This window comes from Meles meles, chromosome 11 (genome assembly GCF_922984935.1).
Source record: "Meles meles chromosome 11, mMelMel3.1 paternal haplotype, whole genome shotgun sequence".
In the NCBI taxonomy this organism is placed as follows: domain Eukaryota; kingdom Metazoa; phylum Chordata; class Mammalia; order Carnivora; family Mustelidae; genus Meles; species Meles meles.
In genome coordinates this window covers 62,531,493-62,550,252 of record NC_060076.1, presented here as the reverse complement: position 1 = coordinate 62,550,252, position 18,760 = coordinate 62,531,493, and the positions used below count along the sequence as shown (strand labels likewise).

The 18,760-nt window shown below is 40.0% G+C and overlaps 1 protein-coding gene across 7 annotated transcripts in view; it reads left to right on the top strand.

The window, feature by feature from the left end:
- The window catches only part of KDM4C (lysine demethylase 4C), a 510,176-nt gene extending 499,018 nt beyond the window's left edge, over positions 1 to 11,158 (top strand). For 6 of the 7 annotated variants that reach the window (XM_046023271.1, XM_046023269.1, XM_046023272.1 and 3 more), the window contains 3 exons: positions 1,855 to 1,974; positions 5,214 to 5,306; positions 10,100 to 11,158. In XM_046023271.1, coding sequence (XP_045879227.1) covers positions 1,855 to 1,974; positions 5,214 to 5,306; positions 10,100 to 10,276 — 390 coding nt within the window. In that variant the 3' untranslated portion in view covers positions 10,277 to 11,158. Of the gene's footprint in view, positions 1 to 1,854; positions 1,975 to 5,213; positions 5,307 to 10,078 lie in introns of all 7 variants that reach the window. The other variant, XM_046023270.1, reaches the window with a different exon arrangement.
- The last annotated feature ends 7,602 nt before the right edge of the window (positions 11,159 to 18,760 follow it).

The window sequence follows — 18,760 nt, the reverse complement described above, 5'->3', positions numbered from 1 at the left end:
ATAGTTTGGAAAATGCCATCTCCTTTGGAACTCAGCAACAAAATTCAGTCACTGCTTATTCTCTTGGAGGAGTGGATGAATGAGAGTGGTAAAGAAGCCAGGAACATTACCCTAGTGGAGCTCCTCCAAGTGGAAGAAAACTTTAGAAAAGGGAAGACACACACTCTTGTGTTGCCTCCCTGCTCCCTACCCCTATCCCCAAAGCTTCCAGGCTTCAGCTTAGTTGTCCTAGAACTGACATGGTTTCCCAGACTAGGAGACTGGATAGTATGTACAGAGAAGCTGTATGCTCCAGCGTTCTTAGTACCAGGGACATCTTCGGAAGGGAAATGCCAAGTAAGATGATGACCCCAGGGGCATATGTGGAATACATTTCTATAGCCCACCCTTTCAATTCTGCATGTCCAGAGGTCAAATAGTACTGAAGGCCAAGGAGAAACTTATTTTTATTTAACTAAATTAGATGCAGACTGTCAATTCTATGGAGCCTCTGAGCAAATTTTTCTTTGCCCATAGCTTTAAAAGGAAGGGAGTCTGCAGTGAGCAAAATGAATAGCTGAGCCTCTCGTGTATAGTACAAACCCGACAATAAAATGGCCACTCCTTTATAATACAGAATTTCTACTAATAATGAAAAGTAATAGATGGTGGATTTCTAGTCATAAACAGCTAAATATTTCCTGTGTGTGCCTCTCATTTTAAACCGTAGAACCATACCCAGGCTGCATTTATAGCTTGATTGGTCAAGTGTGCATTTCCATCAGTCAGATTGGCCTCATCAGTAAAATACCAGTATTAGCAGAACACAAATTGCTAAATGTGCAAAAAATTTTACCAAAGAGATCAAGTATTTAATTCATTTGTATTAAAATTTTACTATGTCATACCCAGTACATACAAATTTAAGAGTTTGCAAACTGTCTGTGAAAACATTTTATGAGACCTGTTACTGCCCTTCCCCACCAAAAAACAAAGCACCTTTCGGGATGGACTACAGGGGTTTTGTCTAAACTACTCTCTCAGGAGGAGACACTGTTGAGTAGAAGACATGAGATGAAAAGACTGGCTATGGGTGCCACCCATGGATGCCCGAGGAAGGAAGAGGGGTGGTCACCTTAATGGGCAGCCGGCAGAAACATGCCCCTCCAGGGAGGTGCAGGGATCTTCTAAAGAGGCCTGCCAAACGGCACACACCCCTCCTAGCCTCACCTGCCAGGCTGCCGGTGCTTCTTGCTTTCCTTTTCCCTTGCTGTTTTGTCACAGCCTGCTGGCTTAGACCTCACTCTGTTCCTCCCTGGCCCCATTTCCACCTGTGTGTCCCAACTCTTATTCTCCTATTCAGCTTCACTCCTCCAGAGATGCTGACAACTTAACCGAACCCCCTTGGAGGCTCAGTTTCCTTGTCAGTAAAATGGGGATAATTAATAATCTCTGCCTACTTCTTGGAGTGATTATGGAGGATCAGATGAGTTGTAAAAGCAGTCGGTTAACTGCAAAATGCTATATAAATGTCAGGTGTTGTAAATCATGAGCTGGTCTCTTCTTCAGCTAAAGGAGTTTCCATGCATATTTTAGTTACCTTCTGAAAGAGTCTTTGTCAAGTAGCAAATGTAAATGCTGCTGTTTTTTTTCCTGCTTGGCTTATGGTAGCTTTGCAACTTTATGTGTGTAGGCTAAATCTTTAAGTACTCCTTTGGCTTATATCTCTTCCCCTGAACACCCATGCAAGATCATAATCCATAAAACACAGAGGCAATAACTCCTTTTAATTGCCAGGATTTCATCATTTGCTAAGTTCTAAATGCAGTCACTTAGACACTTGCCTTGAAAAGCCCGTCTCTATTTCTTCCACAGAGCCGAGACTGTGTGAAGCTGGGCCCTCCTGCTGAGGGAGAAGTCGTCCAAGTCAAGTGGCCCGATGGCAAACTCTATGGGGCAAAATATCTGGGATCAAATGTTGCCCACATGTACCAGGTGAGTGCTGTCTCGTGTGAGATGTTTGCTGAGATGAATAGGAGAAGCCAGAGGGCAGATGGATATCCACTGTGCTGCTGATCAATAAGCCACATGAATTTGGAGCACCTCTTATTTTATAAAGGAGGCAAAGATTTGGTGTCTAATGACGCAGACACTGGAGTTTTATTATCAAGTTCAACACTGGAAAACTAACAGCATTTGATGGATGGTTTAATTGTAAAGAATATAGTTAGGCCACAAAGATAAGCAACTAGATGGTAGGCTGCTTTCTTATGTGTACATTGTTTGGAGAGAGACTAATTGGCTGTTTCATCTCATCATAAGCCAAGACAACCATGGCTCTTCATCAGCCAGCAGCCCCTGAATGGGTGGCTTTTGCCTGAAAGACATACTCCCATTGGGTGTCTCCTCAAACCTAAATCAATTATGTATTGACGCAGTTGTGGCCACCTAAGCTTAAACGAGCACTTAGTTCATGATAAGTACAGCAATCAGTTGGATATTTGTTCACTAGGGAACTCTACATATTACTAAAGAGTATATATACAATCAAATAATGAAAATATTTTATCCCTATCAGAAATGAAAATGAGTTAAACTCTAACAAGGAAAACAACACAGATGGCAGATGTACATTTATATTCCTTTAGGCTTTAAAAAGGAACACGTTTATTAGAATCAATGTATCATACTGCTTTCAGTAACACCATGGCAGAGATCACTGTTCTCAAGCTAAACAGTAGAGTAAAAACAGGAAGATTGAAGTAAAAGAAGAAAAAAGTAAGAAGGTCCAGGCCTGTTAAGTTAAAAACAGCTTGCGAATGATGACTGCCAGCTCCAGCAGAGAAATTGTTCAAAGACTGATAAGGGGCAGTGGCTTTAGTGGCAGAGCACATTATAAGACATTGCACCAAGAACTAGAGCACAGTGTAATTAAAGGGGTTCAAAGAGGTTTAGGAAACTTGAACATTTTTTAAGGTCTAGAAAAGCCCAAGGTGAGTAGGGAGGGGAGGACATTTATAAACATGTTGTGTATGTATGTACTCACACCCACATGTGTGCATGAGTGTGTAAAGGCTATTTTCCCCTTTGTCATAATGTTAAATTGCTGGAGCTTTTGTGTGTCGGAATGTCCAGAATTAGACAAAAATCATAAGACAGACTGATCATACTGGAGACTCCTAGAAAAGAAGCATTACTACATCATTCAAAAGGAAATAATTGTATTTAATTAAACAATAAATGCAAAAGTGAAGCATCTTATACATGTGGCAAAGCTATTAGCTACATGAAAAGTATTATAATGAGGACATGCTAAAATTCAGGCTAATTAGTAATCGGTGTGTTAATGTCAGTTTTATGATGGCCTATCAACATAGAACTATAAGCATATTTATAGACTCAATGAAAAAGTTAAGGCTAATATTAAAGTTGTCTCTCAAGTGCAAGTAGTTTAAAGTTCCTCATTAAACCAAGGGCCCTTTTAATATTATTTTGTGTTTTGTGTCTAATTATTCCATCTCATTATTGAATAAGGAAAGACGTTTATAAAAATAGATGTAACCAAAAAAATTCCTATTACACAGTGCTAAATATCCTAAGTGTATGCATTTTTTGACCCTCCCAGTAGCCCTGTAAGAAAAATGTTTTTGACTCCATTTTACAAATGAGGATAAAAAGGTTACATGGATTTAATAATTTGTTGAAGAGCACACAGCTGGCAAAGGGAAGGGCCAGAGTTTACTCTCAGCTCTGCCCCAAATAGAGTGAACAACCATCCCAGCTTTCTAGGGACTGTCCTTGATTTTAGCGCTGAAAGTCCTGCATCCCAGGAGACCTGTTGGTCCTGGAATGATTGGTCATCTCACCGTACTCCTTTTTAGTTTTCTAATTGCCTTTCTCTCTCTCTAGAATTTTCAAATTATGTAAAACAGAAGAAAGTTAGGCACAAGTAGTTCTAGCTATGCTATCAAATTGTACAAATGAGATGACACCTTGGCCTAATTAAATATTAAAGAAACCATTCTATTAGAAGAAGGCCAGGAAGAGAAGCCTCCTCATCTCAGCCTTCTGGGAGGTAACAGGGGAGCTCTCCTGTGACTGAGACCTAATTCCACCCTATTATTTCAGCTTAGTCAAATGTAAACAGGACATGGATAAGAAATTTAACTATATACATTATCCTTATTGTATTATTTTTTTTTAACTCCAGCAGATTTTTTTTTTTTTTATTAACGTAGTGTAGCTGCATGGTTTCACTTACCTTTTAACTAGAAGTACAAGCCTATTTTTATAGCTTACATGTAAAGAATTCAGACAGACAACTTGGGGACTTCAAAAATATCATAAATTGTTCAGGGTTAGAACATAATAGATTTTCTGCCCTGATTGCATCCCTTTTGTTGTTTCCTCCTGGTAGAGGTCATATGTTAAACCTAAACCAAGAACAATTACCTGAATCAGGCATTTGATGAAATTCCCCCCAAATATTCTAGGTTTCTGTTAGCCAGTGTCATTTACTTTTCTCTGACAAAATCTCCTAAAATGCTGAAAAAACTGGTTATGAAATAATTTGCTGCTATTTGATTAGCTTGAAGAAAAAGTTTTGAATTTTCATTTCAGATGAAAGTTTTCACACATTGCTGTGGTTTACATGTTATGAGGTTCAGAACCTGGGATTTTCCAACTAAATGGTTTAATTTGACAAAAGTGAGTTTTGAAAGTTAAAGTTATCTAAGAACTTGAAAAATTACTTTATCTGGGAGGATAATTATACAAGAGTAAATATATCATCCTTTCTTCCTCATGTGGTATCAGAGCCTCTTAAAGAAATAAACCATACATACAGGCCCAGCCAGTCTTAATCCTAAATTGGCCACAATCTCATGTTCTGAGAAATCATTTGAGCAGCAGCTATGTATTTCTTTGTTTTTGCTTTGGGGCAAGGATAAAGTTTTCATATCACATACTCCAAGACACTTATTTTCAAGAATTTTGATCTGTTTGAAAACATATATTGTTCTTAGTTTGATAAGGCAAAGGGCTTTCCTTCCTTCCTTAGCTGTTGGCTGGTTCTCTTGTTTGTTCTGCTTGAGTCCTTTTTTCCCTTTTTTTTATGGAGTTAATTGGAACCTTGGGAAAAAAATGGTGAACACTTTTATGTATGAATGTGTGTGTGTGTGTGTGTGTGTGTGTGTGTGTGTACATATATATCAAGATATCTTATTTCCCACTAGGTTGAATTTGAAGATGGATCCCAGATAGCAATGAAGAGAGAAGATATCTATACTTTAGATGAAGAATTACCCAAGAGAGTGAAAGCTCGTTTTGTAAGTGCTGGCAAATACCCCTCAGGGATCTGCCCTGTGAATCTCGAATCCTATTCCTCTGTTTCCCACGCCCAGCAGGAAACGTACTTAGGCCTTTGGATTGATTTTCAAGAAGGCCAGTGCAACTTTTCCCTTACTTAGGCAAACCTCAAATTGGCCCCAAACAGGAAGCCAGTGCAGGTTCCTTGTTTTCCTTTCTAATGAGGTCAAATGATCTAACACTTATTGGCATACCAGAATAGTTGTTGAATACGTACTCTGTGCAAGGCGCTAGGAACATACAAAGATACCATACAGGCATTTCTAATCTTGTCAGCAAAAGCAACATTACAGGAAGTTTTCAGTAGTAGATTAAAGGGGACATAGTATAAATGAATATTTGGTTTTCCATAGCCTTATCACATATTGATTAACATCTCTCCAGAAACTCATTAATGTTTGTGTCAGTTCATATTAAACCAAGCTCTCACTATTTAACTAAAGGAATAAAAAAACCCAAAAACTAGGTGTGGGAATATTCAAGCTGTTTAAAAAAAAAGAGAGAGAATGTTTTTAGTTTCAGGCTTTATACATGCCATTAAAAGACAAATAAACATGGACAAATATTCAAAACTGAAGTTGTTAAAAAATATAATTCACAATAACTTAGTTTTCATTATTGCATCGTAAAATATTTAGTGGACCCTGAAATGAAGTCAATTTTACTCATTAGAATTGCATCTACTACATCTACAAACTGATAAATCCTGAATAGTGAAATTTGAATGAATGGAATTTTTCTGACTAAAATGAAAAACAAACAAATAAAACTTTTTTTTTTCTCAGAATAAACGACACGCTTAGTTTTCAGTGAATGCTTATGATAATACTTTTTCTGCAGTGATAGAGTTACCTTAATTTGGAAAATCCTTGGATTCCTTAATTCTTCAGTTGTATATTTAGCTCCTTTTCCTATCAGGTAGGGTCCTGGGGACAGGGTAACTGCACCAAGTATCAACTAACTTTCTGAGCTGCATCCTTGAGAGGAAGGTCTTTCAAAGTGAAGTAGTGAAGAGCAGAGTGACAGTAACAGCCTTGCTGCCCACCCAGTGAGAAATATGACATGTAGGGGAACCACACACCTGAAAATAGATTAGCCACCAGATAATCTGCAGGGAAAGACAAAAATCAAATATTCCTATTGTAAAGACATTGGCTAATTCCTAACAAAGATCCGAAAATTCTGTCCATGACCTGTATTTTAAAAATCTCTTAAGAACAACTTTCTTCTTTAAGATGCTAAAGATGGCAACACTCATGCTCTGCCTCTGTCCTCCCTGAATTCTCCCTCGTCTTCCTGCCCTTCATTGCTTCCCTTCCTCCATTCACTCATTCATTCATTCACTCATTCATTCACCTAGAGACTGAAGGATGGGGAATGGAGTAGGTAGGCCTAAGTCTCTGAGGTCTTTGATTTTCTGATACGTGTATGATTAAGCATTGGCTGGATCTTACAGATTTCAAATACTATTTCTTAATCATATTAAAAAAACACTTTTTACTTTCTGCTCAGATCACAATCTCTTTGTTCCATAATAGATTTGTCTCCAATATCAGGTTGCCTTTCTGCACAGCTTTGTTTGAACCTAGCTCCTGAGTGTCCTAAGATCCATTTCTCTGAACAGTCACACCAACATCCAACTTTTTTTTAATTCTCAGAGGAAAAAAAATTTTTTTAAATATTTTACTTTTATTCAACAGAGAGAGAGATCACAAGTAGTCAGAGAGGCAGGCAGAGAGAGAGGGGGAAGCAGGCTCCCCGCTGAGCAGAGAGCCCTATGCAGGGCTTGATCCTAGGACCCTGAGATCATGACCTGAGCTGAAGGCAGAGGCTTAACCTGATGAGCCACCCAGGTGCCCCAGAAAAAGTTTTAATTAAAAATAAGTCAGTAAAGGGGCGCCTGGGTGGCTCAGTGGGTTAAAGCCTCTGCCTTCAGCTCAGGTCATTATCCCAGGGTCCTGGAATCAAGCCCTGCATCGGGCTCTCTGCTCAGCGGGGAGCCTGCTTCCCCCTCTCTCTCTGCCTGCCTCTCTGACTACTTGTGATCTCTGTCTTTCAAATAAATAAATAAAATATTTTTTAAAAGTCTGTAAAAAATATGTAAATCACATATATTATCTGAGTGTAACCTGTATGTCAAACAATTGAACCTAGTAGAAAATATCTTCAGGAACAAAGGTTCATAGTCACTAAATCCAGCTCTCCACCTCTGTTTTTATTGAATCGGAGACTTATGTGCTCCTGTTAACAGCAGTCCAGCCTTTCCTTCAGGTCGTATATAACCCTCTGGCCCTTGGTCGGTCTATCTATGACTGCTGTTTTTTGTTTGTTTTTTCCCAGTTGGTGAAACAAATCTAATTGGAAATCTCATTGATGGAAGATATTTTATGATTAGAGAAATCTCTTTTTTTTTTTTTTTTTTTTTTTAAAGGAGGGTGGGTTAGCAGCCTCACTGCTAAACAGGATGCCTCATATTTTAATGACTGCTGCTCACCCAGACACATGCTGACTTGGGAAGAAATTTTTCAAAAGAGTCAGCAGTCCACCTCGGTGATTTTGCGGGGGTTCTTTCCCACTAACTTCAGAAACAGCCCCATTACCTTTTATTGTCTCACAGAATAACCATGGCAACAGTGCATAATTAAGTAGAGCTGCTGGTAAATCGGTTTTATTATTATATTTGAGAAGCTGCCTTTTGCTGTTCTCACACAGTGGCAACACTTTCATAGATGTTTTATTTTCTCCTTTGGTAACTTTTAGCACTTATAAAAGGGAAAGATTACTCAGAGGAAGTACTTTGCCAAGAATGAATGAAACAAAAATGTTTTCTCCTAATGGCAGAGGTTGCCCAGCAAACCCATAATCTTTTAGTTATTTTCTTCCCGAGTGAAGCAAGGTAGTGTCTGGGGGTCCATGCAGGTAGCCTGTTACCCTGGATAACCATCTCATGAGCTAGCATGGAACATGTCTGCTGTGCACTTGGGTCCATTTTTTAGTTTTTAGGCTTCTTTGTAACTTCTCCATTGTTTATCTCTTCTTCATGATTGACCATGTGTTTCAAGTTCTCAAAGCTGAACTCTGCCTCTGTCACCAACCAGAGGAGGTGGCCTCAGTGACAGTGAGATGCACTGTGCCTTGGCATCATCTGGAGTGATCCACTTCAGTGAAAACCAGTTGGAAATGCATTTTAGGAGACTAAATAGTAGAGAATTAGGAAGCAAAAATTGTGTCTTAATGTGGGCTTTACCTGAGCATAACAGAAGAAGCCTACATTCCTTCACCTGGCTAACACTTAATTGAGCAGTGACTGAGGGCCGGACATGTTGCTCAGTATGGAGAACATGTAACGATCAGTACTCACTCTATAACATCCTCACCCTCAAGGGATTCAGGAATCCCCAGTGGAGAGAAAGTTAACTGCCCCTCATCTTTGCCACTGATCTCATTCTGCATTGATACATAAAATCTTACAGGAACCAAAAGAAGGGCCCTCAAGTTTTCGTGTGTCAGAGAAAACAGAATAGTGTCCATGCAAAGGAAAAAGTACATCTAATGACAGAAAGACATGAGCCAGTAAGGTGTGGCCAGGAACTGCAAATAATTCTATCTGACCAGCATATGGGGTAGGATTTTGCCAAGTTATATTGGTCTAGAGAGCTTGGATACCATCTTAAAAAGCACCAAAGCTATTGAAAGATGATAAGCAGGGATGCCATATAATCAGATAGTTTGTAGAGCACTTTCTTCTAGTGGTTCCGTAACAAATAGCCTGGAGGTGTAGCATTTGCTGCAGTGGTTTAGGGGAGGAGATGTGAGGCCTGTACTATGGGGCCAGCAGGAACAAAGAAGAAAGGATGGATGGCTATAAGGAACATGTAGGAGGGGACCAGGATATGGTGGGGATGGGGGACATTTACAGTGACTGTTAGATTTCTGATCAGTGTAGCTATGTCTCTGTGGATAGGATAGTTATGCCATTTATGGGGTATCAGAAGGATAGTAATGGGGAGGGAAGACTTTGAGTTCAATTTAGGGCAGGTTGAAGTGTCTCTGGGATCAGTACTCTGAGATGCTGGCTGGGCAGTTGGACATGCAGTCTTGTGCACAGAAGGAGGTCTGAAGTGGAGTGAGAGATATGAGCATCCTTGGAGAAGAAGCAGAAGTTTGGATGTGAGGGCTCAGGAGCATATGTGGAGAGGAGAAATGCAAAACATCAGGAGCATCAGAGTTGAACAGATAGTTGAGAAAGGAGAACCTCTGAGACATCAACAGTGAGCAGCCAGAAGAAGAGAGGCAGGAGGAAGGGCTTATAAAGTGTCAGAGAAGAGAGCAATTCCAGCAATACTTAGGTGACAGAATAGAAAAGTATCATAGGAACTGGGCTGGAGCAAGGACAGTTTCAGGGAAGTTGTATGGGCAGAGGCCCAGAGGTAAATAGGAGTAGGGTGAGTTAAAGATGACTGTTGACAGAATTGTCAAAATCCTGGTTGGGCCAGAGCCAGAGGGGAGATGGCAAGTGAGGGAGATTTATATGAGAAGATTTTAATTCTGCTTCTGCTGGGGGAAGGTCCCTGGGGGTGGGAGATCCTGAAGAAAGCTGGGGCTACATGGAAGCAGGAGCCTGGATGGAGCAAATCCTAGGCTAGTGTCCTGGCCTCTGCATGCCACTCTAAGCTGGCTAGATCAGATCTTCGTCCCTTCTTGTCATGATCAAATGCCATGCTTTCCACAGCGTGACACTGGCTCTTTCTAGTCCACAGCCTCTGATATGCGATTTGAAGACACATTTTATGGAGCAGACATAATCCAAGGGGAGAAAAAGAGACAAAGGGTGCTGAGTTCCAGGTTTAAGAATGAATATGTGGATGATCCTGTGTATCGCACTTTTTTGAAGAGCTCTTTTCAGAAAAAATGTCAGAAGAGACAATAACCTGCATATGCTGCTACAGGCAACAGACCAACATGGACCAGAAAAGGAAAGATGAAGGGACAACCTTGAGGCTGTGTGATGTGTCTCACTGGGGTAGGTGACAGGGTGTGTCTCTGACAGTGGAAAATTAGGCTTTCCAGAGTTTGGTCACCCAGACCACAGATTATAAGTGTTATTAATTGGACAATCTGAAGTCCTCCCCTAGTCTTGCTTTCACTTGTGAGCAGTTATCTTCAATGATCCCAAAGAATTTTTCTAAATGAAAGGAAATAATAGTGAATCATCGACCTAAAAAAGCCACTGAGGAAGGAGGTGGGTCCTCACCAGTGGCCTAATTGTGCCCTTAGTGAGGAAACACATGGAGACTTCTCTCCCCAACCCCAGCAAGTGGGAGCCTTGATACCCAGGTAAGAGGGTAATAATTTATATATTTTCCACAGTCAGGGAAGGACTCTCACTTATTTGTTTTAAATGGTGGTTTTTATAAAACATTTTTAAAAATATAAATGGCCTGTATGGTAATGAGATTTACCCATGTGCTATCTGTAATTTCCCTTGTACAGAACTTTTACATTTTTTTATATCCCTATTATTTTGATTGTGTCTGATGAGAACTGAGTTGTTGGCCTTTGTGAAATTTTTGGCTCTTGAGAAAGAATTCTTATGAATTGTATGAGAATTTTATATATTTAAAGAGGGAGATCTGGGGCTGTTATTTTTAAACACTTTTTTTTCCATAATATTCTGAGTAGATATTTATAAAATATATTTCTTTCATTATGTGTTTGTAAAATTAGAGTTTAAATAAATATGCTTTGATGCATAGTTTTCAACTAATATGATTTTTCCTTTTTAAAACAGCCTGAAAATGTACTAGTGTTTAAAAATAAAATTTCCATTTTCTCCAATTCTGTCTTCTGACTTGCTTTTTGGTTTATGTTTAAATCAACAGAAAAACAAGTTTTCTTTAGGAGCTGGCTAAAAAGTTTGTCAGGCCTTTCTTCGTTCACAGACTTTTTACATAACCGGACGCATTGCCAGACCTTTCAGACATGTCACTGGGCATAAAGGCTCCTCTGCCTGCCCACAGTGTCAGTTCAAGTATTTCCCTCAGCTTATTCTAGCCCTTGAAGAACTCTGAGCACCTAGAGTCTAGAGCTTTTCTCATCCCAGGTTTCTTGTCCCCAGTGACCTTTAGAAGGCTGTATGGACCCTCTAGTCCCTCTCCTCACTTTATAGATGAGCGGTGGAGGACAGGCAGGAAAAGATTGCTCAGGGTCAGAGAGTCCTTAGTGACTGCTTCAGTTAACTGTGGTCACCATCACGCTGCATTCCAAACAACTGCAAAATCTCAGCGGCCAGCCATCAGAAGACCAAGTTGGCTGGTCTAAGCTGGGCTTGGCTTGGCTTGGCAGCTGTGCTGACCTTGGCTTAGGCTAACTCACATGTCTGCTCCACATGTCTCCATCATCCCACTGGGCCCAGTGAGCTAGTTCAGCTATGTTCTTCTCATGTCAGTGGCAGAGGCTGAAGAGCAAGTGAGCCCAGCCGAGTAGGCACAATTCAGTTTGCTCTGTGGTGCTGGTTAACATCCTATCGGCCAGAGTCCAGAGCCAAGGATTCGAGGGCATTTCAGAGTTTCATGGCAAAGAGTGAGGATGTATCATGTTACTGTGGAGAGAGTAAAGAACTGAAACTGTAATAACAGAACCATATTCATTATCAGTTCTCCAGGGGTGCCTGGGTGGCTCTGTGGGTTAAAGCCTCTGCCTTCAGCCTGGGTCATGATCCCAGAGTCCTGGGATCGAGCTCCACTTCGGGCTCAGCGGCGAGCCTGCTTCCCTCCTTCTCTTCTCTGCCTGCCTCTCAGTCTACTTGTGATCTCTGTTTGTCAAATAAATAGAATCTTTAAAAAAAAAAAAAAAATCAGTTCTCCAGACCACCTGCTGACTGAGTGCTCATTTTCCAGAGTGCCTCATGCCTGAACTCCGAGCTGGGGAAGAGCCCACCAGTCGTACTTTTACAGGATTGAGTACTCCACATTCCATATCAGTATCATCATACATATTATCAAATAATCAAGCTTGTGTTTTCTACCTCCAGGTTTTGAATGGAACTGACCTGTCTTCTCCACAATATGCCAGGGAAGTAAGCCTGTATAAGGCATTAGGAAGAATTAATCTAAATAGGATCATTCGTTCTATACAAGTTTGCCTGTCAGCAAGATTTCTGATTGGCTGCCACAGGGAGGAAATGTGCAGAGTCCTATGTGATCTCAAATACAGCTGTTTTTTTTTTTTATAGGCTCACTTAACTAATGTTCCTATAACCAAGTACAGCTGTATATGGCTGCCTCAACAAAACAGTACTCGCCCCAGATGCACTCTGGCTCCTGAGAAAGACACTTTTGTTTCACTGTATTCTGCATAAAGTCATTATTAGCTCTATGACCAAACAGACTGTTAAAGCTTTTTCACTTACTGTGTGACACTTCAATTGTAATTTAAATTTCTTTGCGTTACACTAACTGCATTTTCAGTGTGTATGTGTAACATGAAATCAGTTGAAGGCTAGCTTCTGGTATTAAAAGAATTGCTAGCTGTGACAATTCTAATGTAAATCTAATTGCCAGCCCTTTCTCTGGAGGTTAGAGGATTAATAAAAACTGCCTGGAATATTTCACAACATTTTAGTTCCTTTATGTGTGTTTGAAATGAGAACAGTGTGATTCTTGTCAGTTTACTTTTATTATGGTACTTTTGTTGATTTCATCTAGAGAGAAATTGAGAAGCAGCATCCACTAGAATATCACATGGCTTCTTGGAATACATTATAAATTGCTACTGGCTAATAGTATATGAAAACATGTAGACTCAGAATACAAAAAGATGTAGGAGTAAATGGGTCTGTCACTTCTCCCTGTACCCATCCAATGTGAAACAAGGCTGAAGTGCATATGGTATTGTAAATGACTGAGAGGTCTTATGAGTAATCATATTGGAGTAGTATATGCTGCAGAATAACACTGGGCACTTTTTTTTTTTTTTGCCTTTAAGTAAAAGGGATCTGAAATGAAACTTTATTTCAGATTTTGATCAGCCTCATAAACTTGAAGCTAAGTAGAGGTATTCTCATTACATAAAGTAATTATAATTGGTTGCAAAACTCAATTGTACTATAAACTCTTCCTGAGAATTCAGATTTGCAGTCACTGCAAATGTTACTCATTCTTTCACCCAGTATGTTGTAGAGACATAGAGCACTGACTGGTCAGGAGAAGGATTCCTGGCCTCTGAGGAAGCCTGAACTCTCCAGCAAGTGGGCTGACAACTCAGAAACTTCACGCTCCATCTTCAGTAGGTGCAGGACCCTTGAAGAAATTGAACTTCATCAAGAGCTGCTGATATTAATAATGTCTTGAGTATCTATTGTGAATCCTGAGCCTGGTAGGCTCCTTAGTGGCATTTGTTTACCTTGTTTAACCTCCCCAAGAAATCAACAAAGTACCATTACCCGCTTTCATGGAGGGAAATTAAGGCTTAGAGAGGTTAAATAACTTCTGAATCACTTAACCTTCTTGATGCATGAAGAAAAAAAGTATTCTAAACCTAACCCAAACAAAAGACACTGGATAGACAACTCTGAAGCTCAAAAGACAGATCAGCACTAGAGGTATAAATGAGGAAGGCATCATTTTTATTGGTAGATGTTTTAAAAATACATGGAATCTACGTTCTGGCAAAAGCAAAACTGTGGGGACAGAAAAAGATCAGTGCTTGCCAAGGATTTGGGGGTGGGGGTTGGACAGCAAAGGGGTACGAAGGAAGTTTGAGGGGGGTGGAAATATTTTTCTTGATTGTGGTGGTGGTAACAGCCTATATGTTTGTCAGAATTCATAGAACTGAACACTAAATTAGGTGGATTTTACTAGATATAAATATCACCTCAGTAAACCTGACTTAAATAAAATCTAGGTGAAGGGTGGGCAAGGCAGAGAGAAAGAGGATGTCCTGTGACATCCTGTGAGAAGAGATCAGAAGTCTGGGATAGCTAAACAGATGGGTAGAAGAGGAACCTGGGCCTGAATACTGAAATGGAAGAACCAGGACGCTCTGATGTCTGGGACAGCAAGGGAAGACAGTGCTCCTAATAATGAGGAGTGGTTGACAAAGTGCTGCAGAGTCCAAGCAAGATCCGGTCATTGTTTCTGAGCAGGCCAACAGTGACCTTGGGGAGATCATTTCAAGTGATTTCAGATGAGAAATGTATTAACATTCAAATCGGTGTTCCCTAGGGCATCTGGTGGCTCAGTCCTTATACAGTCAGTAGACATCTTCCAGCTCAGGTCCTGGTCCTTGGGGTGGGGAGCCTGCTTCTCCCTCTCCCCCTTCTTGTGTTCCCTCTCCTGCACACGCGATCTCTGTCTCTGTCAAGTAAGTAAATAAATAAATAAATTTTTTTAAAGTTTTTTTTTTTTTAATTTGTTTATTTGACACACAGAGAGAGATCACAAGTAGATAGAGAGGCAGGCAGAGAGAGAGGGGAAGCAGACTCCCCTGCCAAGCAGAGAGCCTGATGCAAGGCTCAATCCCAGGACCCTGAGATGATGACCCAAGCCAAAGGCAGAGACCCAACCCACTGAGCCACCCAGGTGCCCCCATAAATAAATCTTTAAAAAAAAAAATCAGTGTTCCCTATTAGACAGGCATCACTCTCTTGCTCACTTCCTTTCCTCCCTCAATCACTTCCCCTCCCCTTCTCTCTCCTTTCAAGATTTTCTTGTCTTTAGTTTTCAGGGGCTTGACAATAATGTGTCTTGACTTTGATTTCTTTGGGTTTATTTCATTTGGGATTTGTTTAACCTCTTGGCCTTTCACCAAATTTGGGAAATTTTTAGCCATTATGTCTTGGAATATTTTTTTTTTAATTCCACACTCTTTGAGATCTCCATCTGGGATTTCAGTGACCCGAAATGTTGGGTCTTTTGTTGTTGTTGTTACATGGGTTTCTGATAATTTTTTTTAAAGAAATGAAAACTTTTTTTTAAAGTTTTCGTTTCTTTGAGAGAGCAAGAGAGCATGAGTGGGGGGAGGGGCCATGGGAGAGGGAGAAGCAGACTCCACACTGAAGCCCAATGTAGGGTTTGATCCCAGGACCCCAGGATCATGGCCTGAGCCACAGGCAGATGCTTAACTGACTCAGCCACCCACGAACCCCCAATAATGATTTTAAAGTTTATTTTCTCTCTGTTCAGATTGGGTAAGTTCTATTGATCTGCCCTCAAATTCACTGATTCCATCCTCTGTCATCTCCAAACTGTTACTGAGCTCACTGAATGAATTTTTAAATTTTGGTTATTGTATTTTTCAGCCCTATAATTCCCATTTGGTTCTTCTTTGTATCTTCTATGTCTTCACTGAAATTTTCTATTTTTTCATTTGTTAAAGAGCATAATTGATTACTCATGGAAGAGTTTTTCTGATGCCTACTTTATTTTTTTTAATTTTCTTTTTTTTTTTTTTTTTTTTTTTTACTGATGGCTACTTTAAATCTGTGGCAGATAATTCCAGCATCTGATTCATCTTGGTACTACAGTGTGTTGATTGTCTTTTCTCATTCAAGTAATTCTCCTGGTTCTCATCATAGCAAATGATTCAGTTATAACGTGGACATTTTGAATATTATGTTAGAAGACTTTGGATTATATCTATATGCTTTTTGCTGTTAGTCATGGCAGTCACCCTGTTTTGGTTTAGTGCTTAGGTCCTGGCCTACTTTTGTGGCTGTGGTTCCAATGACAGTTTAGTTTTCAGAACTCTTCTGAGCTGCTTTATGTGCTACTCAGAGTCCACTCTGCAAACCAGGGTACTATTCCCCACTTTAGTTCAGTTCTCAAACTTTTTGGTGAGTTAATGTAAATCAGTTTCATGTGTGAGTCAGTCACTAAATTCTTGTGCATATTTATAGAATTCCTTTTTGTAGATCTCTGTTCTCTAAGGTTACCCTTCCATTCTCTAGTTGAAAAAGTGAGGAACACTGCCTTGTACTATTCATAAAATCCACTCAGTCTCCATTGATAGCATGCTGACGGGGAGGGAAATGCCACCCAGGACATCCAGGCTTCAGGAAGGATGGAAGGTGGAAGTCCAGATTCCTCATTCGGTCTCCATCAGCACAACACTGAGGGTGAGGGGAGAGTACCACCCTGGCTCTCTTGCTGCCATCATGTGAGGGACAGAAATCCAAACTCTCCATTTGGTCTCTCCTGAGACTATACAGGCAGGGACCATTCATTATGTTTGACTGGGGTACAATATTGTCAAAAAGGATTTTGTCCTGCTATGCTGCTCCTTTCTAGGTCCTTTGACTATAGGGAGCAGGTTTTAAGTGTTTTTGTTTTCGTTTGGTTTTAACCCCTATGCCTCTTGGTAGATCCAGTTTTCAGACTTCTCCATCTCCAAATCCAGGATATATGGGAGATAAGAAAACTCCAGAGAACACATTCTTGTTCAAAACATATTGCTATTAATGGCCACGGTCGCCAAACTGTGGGAAGAACTAAGATGCCCTTCAACGGACAAATGGATAAGGAAGATGTGATCCATATACACAATGGAGTATTATGCCTCCATCAGAAAGGATGAATATCCAACTTTTGTAGCAACATGGACGGGACTGGAAGAGATTATGCTGAGTGAAATAAGTCAAGCAGAGAGAGTCAAATATCATATGGTTTCACTTTTTTGTGGAGCATAACAAATAATGTGGAGGACATGGGGAGATGAGAGGAGAAGGGAGTTGAGGGAAATTGGAAGGGGAGATGAACCATGAGAGACTATGGACTCTGAAAAACAACCTGAGGGTCTTGAAGGGGCGGAGGGTGGGAGGTTGGGGAACCAAGTGGTGGGTAATAGGGAGAGCACATATCGCATGGAGCACTGGGTGTGGTGCAAAAACAATGAATATTGTTACGCTGAAAAGAAATTTTAAAAAAGTGAAAAAAAAAACACATTGCTATTCATCTATATTCCTATGTAGTTCTTAAATCTTAAAGCCTCTAGAAGTCTTCTTGCTTCTCTCAGCATTTCATAGTCTTCTTATGGTTGTTCTATTATGTCCACGACTTTTAATTAAGCTTAGCCAGGAGGAGTATGGAGAACTAAATCTTCTCCCTATTATCCAGAATGAAGAGTCCTCACTTTTTCTTTAAGATGAAAGAAAATAATTTATTGCTAATGGCAGGGTCTAGAAATTGAAGATCTAAAGAGAACAATTGATGGAAGAATCCTGAAAGAAGGAAAATAGATTGAGAGCACAGGTGGAATGGTTGGTCTTACAGAAAAGATTTCATCCAAAGAGACTGAGTTCTTTATCATAAGAGCAGAAAAGGAAATTATAGAATTGTTTTGGGAAGGGGATTTCTAGTGAGTTCGGTGTATGGAAAAGGGTATGAAAGAATTAAAGATGCTAGAGAATAGTTTCTTCCTCCCCATTAGTCTGGGTTGAAAAAGAAAGGTAGTTGATTTCAAAAGGGAATTGACTGGGAGAAAAGAGGGATGTAGGAAACGGATGGCTATATGACACGGATTAGTACCCCATCCCCCACCAAAGATGACCACAGTTTAACCCCCAAAACCTGTGAATATGTTACCTTACATGGTAAAAGGGATTTCATAGTTGCTATTAAGTATTTCAAGATGGGAAGATTATCCTAAATTACCTGGATGTGCCCAATATAATTAGAAGGGTCCCTATAAGAAGGAGGCAGGAGGTTCAGAGACTGAAAAGCAGATGTGTTAAAGGAAGAAGTGGGTAAAGTGATCTGCTTTGAAGACAGAGACAGAAGCCAGAAGCCAAAGAATGTAGATGGCTAGTAGGAGGTGGAAAAGGCGAAATAGATTCTCCCCTAAAGCTGTAAGGAACCAGCCCTGTTGACACCTTAATTTTAGCCCAGTGAAACATGTCAGACTTCTGGCCTCCAGAAAGTTAAAAAAATTCACGGTGGTGGTGTAAGCCTCTAAGTTTGTGTAGTATGTTGCAGTATCAATGCGAAACAAAGACAACTATTAAACTGCAGGGCAGAGGATGAAAGAACGAGAGGAGGTTTTCAAGATCAGAACTAATGGTCAGAGGAAGAGGGGTTCATTGATAATTTCTACACTTAAGTGTTGGTAAGGTTCAGGGTATGGTCATGAGAATGGAGTGGAGCTGAAGGTCATTTCACTGAATAAGCTTTTTCTTTTAACTATTTAATTTTTTAAAAATTGATAGTACATATAGCATAAAATTCACCCTTTTAAAATGTACAATCTAGTGTGTGTTAGTATATTTCGCAGCCATCACTACTCCCTAATTACAGAATTACTTAGTTTTAATTCAACAGTTTTCATTCTGTCTTCATATATTATGGTGTTTTAAAGAGTATTTTTGAGACTGAGAGGCATAAAGAGAATATTTTCATGAGACTACATTTTGAGTATGAAG